At 42.8% G+C, this 10,340-nt stretch overlaps 1 protein-coding gene across 2 annotated transcripts in view; it reads right to left on the bottom strand.

The window, feature by feature from the left end:
• Window positions 1-372: 372 nt before the first annotated feature.
• Window positions 373-10,340, bottom strand: part of LOC109902530 (TLE family member 5) — a 36,902-nt gene continuing 26,934 nt past the window's right edge. The window contains exons 4-7 of one of the 2 annotated variants that reach the window (XM_020498953.2): window positions 9,283-9,327; window positions 6,408-6,470; window positions 5,943-6,017; window positions 373-5,003 (exon numbers count right to left, since the gene is read on the bottom strand). In XM_020498953.2, the coding sequence (XP_020354542.1) occupies window positions 4,776-5,003; window positions 5,943-6,017; window positions 6,408-6,470; window positions 9,283-9,327 (411 nt within the window). In that variant the 3' untranslated portion in view covers window positions 373-4,775. The remainder of the gene's footprint in view (window positions 5,004-5,942; window positions 6,018-6,407; window positions 6,471-9,282; window positions 9,328-10,340) is intronic. The other variant, XM_020498954.2, reaches the window with a different exon arrangement.

Genomic DNA, 10,340 nt, shown 5'->3' with positions numbered 1-10,340 from the left:
ATGTGGTGGAGAATTTCTAAACCTAAATCAGGAACCCCACAGAGCAGACATCCCATTCTCTGTGCCAGAGGAGTACATGGAGGAATACCTCGGAGCATTATTCAGCCCAGAGTAGAAATGAGACAGGGTGTTTTTAAATCAACACTTCCGCCTTGTGGAGTTACAATGAACTACAAGGACCTCAAAGCTCCAGAGGCATTGACAATGTCCATATGAGACTATTTATATGATACAGTACATCGATTGGCAGAGTATTAGTCATGTGAATGTCATACTTTATCTAGCAGTAATACTGAAAATATACTAGAGCTCCACTGCATTTTCACCATGGCCTCTTGGAGTAGTAGATACATAATGACAAACACACACAGCTGATTTGATTGACTTTATTTGTAAGGCACCATAAGTACTTCCTTACTGCAGAACATTTCAGTTATGTATAGTAAATGTGTTACTTTTTATATTTCACCTTGTTTAAATGAAGCTATGATTTCATTACACTTTTTTTCTTTTTTTTTGCCAAAGTACACACTTTAGGTTTTACATTATACACAAAATAAGTATTTAAAAAATGACCTTTACAAAGCTCAAAATGCTTACAATGCTTCACGCTTTGGGGAAAGGGCAAGCGATTGGGTCAGGTATAGGTCAAAGTACTGCAGTTCCTCTAGTGTCACATCAGTACTGTAGGACATAGCACAGGAACCATCCAGGACAGACAGAAGATGCAGCCATATACACGTAAAGCTTTATATGTATAACTGTATACATAAACTGGTCCCCATCTACTAAACAAACACATAGTTCATTTAACAGCTTTTTACTCTCATTCTATTTTATAGCGATAATATTCAAACAAGTGCATTGATCACAGAGAATGTGTACCAATTTTTTTTTTTAAACATTTCTTCGCTAATAGAAAGGAATATAGTTCCCCAAGAGACATGCGTTTGTGTGCATCTAGCTACTCACACTCGTTGCATATCACTACTGTTTAAGTCCATAGGAGTAAGTTGTGCTCACAAGCTTAGAGAGCCACACGTCAATCCCAGGTTCACCACTGACTGACCAACGTTCAAATCTAATATTACAGAGGTTTATGAATGCATTCACATACGGCTATGGAATCATCTCAGAGTTATCTAGGAAATTTACACAGATCTATATACCCTCACAGTGTAACCCACCAAAAACAGAACGGAGAATGTCTATTAATATAAGGGAAATACAAAAAACATACAGTACATCACATGCTGTATCACAGGCTGGGATCAAAACAATGGTCAGACAATAACACCAATTACCTCCCAATGAATCTTACAGTAAAACCACCACAGTCACCATCACACACATCTTCTATATTCCCCATAGCTCTAGGACTGCCTGGACATTCAACCCAAGGTTCTAGACCTCAGTCGTAGCCCGAACTAGTACCTGGGAGATGATGAATATGACGACATCGCCTCTGACCCCCAGGATTCTTCAACTCAAAGTCCCATTAACCAGCTCTGCAAACGTTGTAAAACATATGTTCGGAACTCACCAAAATATAGAGTTTGGCGGAGCAACTATTGTCATTACTGCATTTACACACAGCATGTACTTCCAAAAACAGCCCGTCTCAGACTAGACGTAACATAGTAAACGTAAATCCAGGTCACTCAAATTAGTATTTGTTACATTGTTTACATAAAACAATGTAACTTAAGCCAAAAGAAAGGAAGGAGGTTGGTTGGTTGGTTGGTTGGGGTGGATGGGTGGATGGGAGTATAACGTGAACATCTAACAAACAAAAAGATAGCGGGTTCGAATTTCATCACGGACAACTTTAGCAAATACTTTTTTAGCTACTTAGCATGCTAGATAACACTCCCCCCATCCTTAAGCCTTAAACCCTAGACTAGCAAACGTTAGCCACCTAGCCAACCTTAGCAACAACAAATTGAATTCTTAACAAAACATTTGCAATTTGTAACCTATCATACCATACAAAATGGATGATGGACATACACAAATTAATACATACCATACGAAACGTAACATATCATACTAAATGGAGTGCCATATTTCGGGTGATTACCGAACGTATTGTCATAACGTTTGCAGAGCTGGTTAATGGGACTTTGAATTGAATGATCCTGGGAATCAGAAGAGATTATGATATTCACATAATTATTTCTTCAAGTCCAGGTACAGCTTCAGTTCTAGCCTACATCGGCACTCAAGGGGCCAGGTAATATCGTATCAAGCTGTCGTTTCTCGCTCTGTTTCTCCAATAGGTTGTGAGAAACATGTTTGGGAAAGATATATTTTTGTAAATGCACATTAAACAGTGGCTAGTTGTGCTTTATCTACTCAAAGAACAGCAAAAAAAAAACAGTACGTTAACTATTCATTGGCCATGGACAATAGATTAAAATATGAGTGCTGTTAATGTATTGTATACAAGAGAAAGCTCAATCATGTATCATTTTTTCTTATACAGAGATTCATCTTTGAGTAAAAAGATAGTCGGGGCTGAGTGGACATTTTGCATATGTTCAATGCCGCTGCCTAACAATAGGGGTTGACAGAGATGTCAACCCGTTTCCTAAAATAGACCGGAGGACTCCTGTTCAAAGAGGTGACTCAATGGACGTCAGAGCTGCTTTCTGAAACACTTACTGCCCTCTAGTGTTGGAGGCAACTACTCTCCTCTACTGCATCACCACCAAAACATAATATTAGTGCACTTTACAGAAAGGAGAAAAAAAGATTGAAGGTCTTTTCTACCTTCCACAATGTTATCATCACTGCGATCTGGACATTCGGACTGTTATTATAGTACTGATAGCATGCCTTTCATGGAAGCTGCTGTGTGTGGATATGTCTAAAGCAGCTCAGTGGGTTAGACCGGGTTCTTTGGGGAATTTGTCATAGGGGGTGGATTTGTTAGGAGGACTGATAGCACAGACTTGAAGAGAAACAGCATGAAAGTAGCTCTAAGGTGTTTTTCATTTCCCATATACAATTTTTATTATACATCTCTCTACTTATCTAGAAGTATTTTTTCCCAATACGTCCTACTTTCTTAAAACGACTAAAAGCAGCACTAGAGTTTGACTACGTAAGAGCACAGCTTTATATGGCATTAAGACAGGAATGAGTCTTTCCCAACTATAGCCATCAGGGACTGGAATTACCTAGTTACACTATTCCCCAAGAAGACTGACGTCTTTCAACTACCCTCCTTCACCTTGGGGGCGAATACTAACCTGAAAATCGAAGTGCACCCAACTATCAATGCAGGATTTTCAAGTTAGGATTCAGACGTCCATAGACCCGTTTAAATGTAGCTCATCTAAGAGTCTCTTTACGATGGAGCAACAAAGTTGTGTACACCAACCGATCGAATCAAGTTGACACAACAGAGGCTAGAGAGCTGTGTGACGCGAGCCTGTCTGTTGGATCTCTTCTGGTTTGTTATTCCAATTATACTGTGTGACATTCAGGGTCCCAGATGGGCCCTGGTTAAAAAGGGAGGAAGGAGACGCTCAGCGACAGTGGCGTGCAAACAAATATCCACGTATGAGAAAGAACACAAAATGAGCAAAATGGAGGGGAGGAGAGTGTGATTAAAGGAGAAGTTTCCTCTTCTTTTTTCACAACCAAATCTCTATTTTTGATGTAAATGGCATGTTATAGTACAGTCTAGACTCTTTTGTGATTTCAAGTTTGAGGAACTTAACCCAAACAGCATATCAATTCTTTGTCCTCGTCATGTAGTATGGGGGCCCCGAAAAAACACGAACAAAAGTTCCAAAAACACCCAAATATGTTTTTGTAGAAACAGCAAAGCTTATACTAGTGATGCAGGGCTTTAGATGCTGTACACATGAAATTGTGTCATTCCCGAACTTTATCCAGAATGTTATATTCCCTTTTGGCGACTCAAGTAGTTTCCCCTATCCAGCTGTTCCATTTTCCGTGTAGCTTGCTGCATGTAACTGCCAAAATAAGAAAAACACCAACACAAAGTGTCTTCATAGGGCATTGGGCCACCAGAACAGCTTCAACACGCCTTGCCATAGAATCTACAAGTGTCTGGAACTTCCTGTGGAAGCACCTCATGCTTTCAAAACACTTCGTATCCCTTATTTAATCAAGTCTTTCTTTTCTTTTGGCCATTACATGTAGAATGGACGGAGAGATATAGCTTGAGTCGCAACAAAATGGAATATAACGTTGAGGATAAAGTTTGGAATGACAATTTCATGTGTACAACATCTAACGACCGGCATCACTACACTAAAAGCTTTATTTCTCAAAAACATTTGAAATCACAAAAAAGGTGTCTGGACCCTTATACAACGTGCCATTTACATCAAAAACAGAGATTTGGTTGTGAAAAAGGAAACTCCTCCTTTAAAAGAGGGAGAGTAAAGAGTGAAAATGTGGTCAGAATGGAAGGAAAAGGGACCGTTGGTGGTCCGTGACAAGAATACACAATTAATAAAAGAAATCAAGCTCAAATCAAACGATATCTGAAGAGATTGTATTAAAAAAAACAACAACACTGTACATAGTTGGAATGACGGCAAAAGCATCAGATAGGACAAGAGAGCGAGAGAAAAATAGAGTAGATTTTAAAAACAAGCATGGCAAATATAAGTAGGACGATTAGGGAGAAGGGCGTAGGGGAGAAGAGGAAGGCTGGCATGGATACATAGCAGGTATACAGGACCACAGCCCTCCGATGCTGCTGATATGCGGTGGAGGGAGAAAGAGAGGGAGCTCTAGTCGGACTTGTCCCCATCCTCCTCACGGTGGTTGTCGGCTCCCTCACGTGACGCCTTCTCTTCCTTGGCCAGCTGGGCCTGCGAGGCAAGGATGGAGGAGAGGGAGAAGAGGCCTGAGGAGGAGGTGACGGCCGGCAGGGTGGACTGGCTCAGGCCCAGGGGCATGGGGGTCATGGGCAGGGCCAGACCCTGGAGCTGGGACAGCTGGTGAGCCTGGAGCTGCTGCTGCGGACAACAAACACACAGCTCAAACACAGGGGAGGTACAGATGGGTGCATATGGCTCTCACACGCACACATATGCACATACACTGAGGGTATATGATAAACACATGTAGACACACATTATACATAAACGACAGGAGGCTGCTGAGGGGAGGACAGCTCATAACAATGGCTGGAATGGCATCAAACACATGTGTTTGAACAATTCCATATATTCTGTTACAGCCATTACAAAGAGCATGTCCTCCACAATTAAGGTACCACCGGCCACATGTGACATATACATACACCGAGTGTACAACATTAGGAAAACCTGCTCTTTCCATGACCGACTGACCAGATCAATCCAGGTGAATACTATGATCCCTTATTGATGTCACCTGTTAAATTCACTTAAATCAGTGTAGATGAAGGAGAGGAGACAGGTTAAATAAGGTTTAACCATTGAGACAATTGAGACATGGATTGTGTATGTGTACCATTCAGAGGGTGAATGAGCAAGACAAATGACGGAAGTGCCTTTGAACGGAGTATGGTAGTAGGTGCACCGGTTTAAATGTGCCAAGAACTACAATGCTGTTGGGTTTTTCACACGGAACAGTTTCATGTGTGTATCAAGAATGGTCCCTCACCAAAAGTACATCCAGACAACTTGACACAAGCTTTTGACACTTTGTAGAGTCCACAACCTGACAAATTGAGGCTGTTCTGAGGGTAAAAGGGGGTGCAACTCAATATTAGGAAGGTGTTCGTAATGTTTTGTACACTCAGTGTAACATACACACAAAGATCGTTTATCATCATCTTCAATACCTAAAACACCAGACAAAGCTAAAGGAAACCCCAGGACAGCAGATGCATCATAAAAGAGCGATATATAGTGAAATAGTGACAGAGTAGCAGTAACCCCACAGAGGAGGGGCTGGAGGGAGCAGCCTACCCGGATGATGGAGTTCATCTCTGGAGGGGTGACCTGCTTGGCCCTCTCGATGGCCCCCAGGACCTGCTGCTGGTGCTGGGGTACAAACACACACAGGGGGGGTAAGTAGATGGATCAACACTACCAACACTGACCCTGTGCTCCTCACCCATTCAGTTATTCAACCAGCCACCACTAACAGAACATAGGGCTCTGATGGAGAATCAATGGTCTACTCCCATGTTGGAATGGGTCAGGGTCATCTTGTCATGGACATAAATGAGCACATCTTATCTGGATCACAGCAGAGCGCACTGGCCCCTTTGATTACAGGGCTCTCAATGATGAATGGAGGGAGAACAGAGAAAAATATAATACAGGGAGGGAGGAGGAGTGGTCAAATGAGAATGATCTCATTCCAGGCTAAGGGCGCAATGTGGGGTTGGGGTTAGGGGTAAAGGGTCAGGGGTTAGAGGGTGGTCTTACCTCCTGGGACAGATAAGGGAGGACCTGGGCACAGATCCCGTTTAATCTCTTCACAATCTCAGCCTGAGGAGATAAAACACTTCAGCCCTTAGCTTCATTTAACACCCATCAGTCTCACAACACAAACCCAATGCACCCAAAGGGCACTTTACAACAAGCACACAGAACATAGGACCTTAATTTGATCACTCTTTTGTTGCGGATAATTTTCCTGCACCGATTTACACTACCGTTCAAAAGTTTGAGGTCACTTAAAAATGTTTTTCAAAGACAAAAAAAAAAAAATGTCCATTAAAATAACATCAAATTGTTCAGAAATACAGTGTAGACATTGTTAATGTTGTAAATGACAATTGTAGCTGGAAACGGCAGATTTTTTTATGGAATAGCTACATAGGCGTACACAGGCCCATTATCAGCAACCATCACTCCTGTGTTCCAATGGCACATTGTGTTAGCTAATCCAAGTTTAGCATTTTAAAAGTCTAATTGATCATTAGAAACCCCTTTTGCAATTATGTTAGCACTGCTGAAAACTGTTGTGCTAATTAAAAAAGCAATAAAACTGTCCTTCTTTAGACTGGTTGAGTATCTGGAGCATCAGCATTTGTGGGTTCGATTACAGGCTCAAAATGGCCAGAAACAAATAACCTTCTTCTGAAACTCGTCAGTCTATTCTTGTTCTGAGAAATTAAGGCTATTGCATACGAGAAATTGCCAAGAAACTGAAGATCTTGTACAACACTGTGTACTACTCCCTTCACGGAACAGCGCAAACTGGTTTGAACGGTAGTGTACATAAAATTCACTGAAAACCCACAGTTATATTAACAGTATTGCACTTTTCAAGTAGCCTAACCACCGATCAAGCAACATGCAGGATTATTTTGCTGTGACAATGTAGGTCAAATTAAGATCACACATCTGTACGCACACGCGCACACACACCATGTTCGGGCAGTGATTTTCATAACCAACTCAGATATGCAACACAGTGTTAATTGTGTTACTTTCTAATTCAGCGTGATATCTGAGAAGAGACCTCATCACATTCATTTACCATGCACCATTACACTCTTATCACTATCATGCGCACCGACATCGCTTGCTGTCTCCTCTAAAAATGTATTTTGTCTCGCCACTCTTCTTTCTATACACACACACGCAAGATCACATCACACACACAAAAATAAGAGGAGATGCCAAATGTTTTGTCAGGCGGGAGCACAATTCATCTAGGCTAACCGGAGAGAGGCCTCGCAACTGGCAAGGACATTTTTATTTATTTTTTAAATAAATAAATATAAAAAGCAGAGAGAAAGAAGAAACACGAATAACCCCTTTTCAATATCTCCCTGGCACAATCCCAGACTAAACTGTCTGGAGCCCCTCAGCTGGAGAGAACAGAACGCTCAGGAGGAGAGAGAGAAAGCGAGGGAGAGTGGGAGGAGGAAGAGAGCAGGCTGAACACAAAACCCAGATGTGAATTCTCCTCGACATTCAGTTCTACACACCCCCTTCAATTTCAACTCTAATGCTGCCGCAGTTCATCTGCACCCACTCACACACACAAAGGCACACAAAGCACGCACACACACACTCACACAAACGGGCTAACAAAAATGCGGATACACACATATAGGCAAACATAAGTGGGGATACACACACACAGCTCCCCTCGCTCTTTCTCGCCTCTGAATTTCTAAATATTTCATCCCCGTCAAATAAAGGAGTAGGGGTGATGAATTGTACTCATGAGGCAGAGTGGAGGCTGTGTATGCACTTGTGTGTGTGTGTGTGTGTGCGACCAGCGAGCGTGTTTGTGATGCTATTTTTCACTGCGTGTTCCATGCTGCCGGTGTGGCTATCAGGGAGGAACCGTCAATCTTTTAGGGTGGCCGCGATCGCCAGACGAGGTCACAGATAAAGCCAGGTCCACAGAGGCACATCGCTCTACCCCAGCAGCCTGCCCATTATTTACTCCACACACCCCCTGATCAATGGGCACCAGATGAGCCCCTTAGACAGTAGTACGCTACTCTTCCACTGATCATGTAGGAATATACCTAGATTAGAGCTTTAACCTGTGCAGTACTGTACTGCTCCTTCCATTAGAACAATCCCTCTGCGAGTAATGATGCTTTCTCATCGATGCCACAGAGAGATGATTCACTGTCCGTCTGTCTACAGGCAGCATGATGGGAAGTAGGGGTGTGCCGACATGGTCATACTCGTATCCGCAAGTTGACAGTTGATAGTCGGATCGGATGATACTCGTGATTGGTAGATGTTGACAAAACACCTCTCTGCACATTCTCACTGCAAATTAAGAGCAGTGAACAGAAGGGTGTGTGTGTCCTCAACTTGCAGGGGCAGCCACGTTTGCTATCTGTCACTCATAATGCGCAGCAGCAGTTCATATTTCTTCTCCTACGCTTGCACCGCTTGTTAGATATTACGCACATTGATAGCAAATCCTCGCCATGTGATTTATCATAGTAACAGGCAGCAGAAATCCAAATGATCAGACCAAAAACTGATCAGGTGAAATTCTGAAGCAAGTGGATGGAAAAATACAGCCAATCAGGGCAGCAGGATCAACATACAGCCCACCCTTCTCTTTACAGCCAGTTGAGTCATTTAAGACCACCTAGAACCTCGCACGACTGATTGACATGGGAAAGATGCGTGCTGGCACCCCGATCAAGGATAACAAAAAATACTTTGATCATAATCGTACCTAGGAAATTGCCCATAACCATTAAGATTCTTGTTTTGTCCGACTAGTCGGCACACCCAAGGAGAAGAACAGATTCCTCTCTCAGATATCACTGCTGAAGAAGTGGTTCCTATTAATGTAGCACGAGAGACTTACCTGCTTGTGCATTTCGATGTTCAGCCCATAGGACATCTCATAGTACTGTAAAGTAGAAGGAAGACGCGGCGTTATTATATATACAGTATAATAATGGAAAAAGGGAAATGACATTATGTCCTGTAGACAGATTGTCTATATGCATTTCTGACTGTCCCACAGAGCAGTCTACAGCAGCCATCTCCTGGGTGTCATGTATCATGTCATTACACCAGGTCGAACCCTTTACACACATCCTGTTATTGGTGTCCTTCTGTGTGTCGCTGTGAGAAGGGATGGTGTGTGTTCTGTGTTAATGAGCGGGCCAGTGGCTCAGCATTTGCCCTGTTAAATCACCCTCTCGGTCTGTGAAGGCATGGGCTCCAACGCTCTAAAACAAACACACATACACACACACACACGAGAGAGGAGAGTAAGCCTTCCACCCCAAACGGCATGTCCCTAAAGCAATTACGGTGCTGGGGAAATGGAGGTGCTTGCGTTAGCAGGCGGCGAAGCGGGGGAACCCGATAGGCAATGGGGGGGGGGGGCTGGGCTGAAGCTCCACACACTGACCCGCTGATGGATACGAGTGCAGCGCTGCACAGATTAGATGAGATTAAGCCAGTCAACGGATCAATTAGAGACAGAATATCAGACAGCTACACAGGCCTGGCAAGAGACAATGAGATTAGCTAGAGGTGGAGAGTATGTGTCAGGGGGAGGATGGTGGGAAGAGGGGAAGGATGACATAACGACATCAGAGACAAAAAGACCACAGATGAGATGAGGAGGAATCATAGAAGGGAGGAGAGAGAGAACAACGACATAGAAATACACAGAGAAGAGGGAGAGGCAGGAGAAAAGGAGTGGAGAGAGAGAAATAGATGGGAACAGGGCTACACAGGAGGGGGTAAAATAAGAGACATGACAAAAAGAGAGAGAAATCATATGCTCAACATCGCTGCAATACTGCTAATATGTTGCAGTTGTAAGACTAAAATAGTGCCAAATTCAAAACTATCCCATAATAAAAAGGTGAAAGTATGTTTTGTTGAGATATCATATCATTGCAGTGT

Source organism: Oncorhynchus kisutch, linkage group LG13, assembly GCF_002021735.2.
Source record: "Oncorhynchus kisutch isolate 150728-3 linkage group LG13, Okis_V2, whole genome shotgun sequence".
Lineage (NCBI taxonomy): Eukaryota > Metazoa > Chordata > Actinopteri > Salmoniformes > Salmonidae > Oncorhynchus > Oncorhynchus kisutch.
Note: the sequence above shows the minus strand (reverse complement) of the source record. Positions and strands in the feature narration are given on the sequence as shown.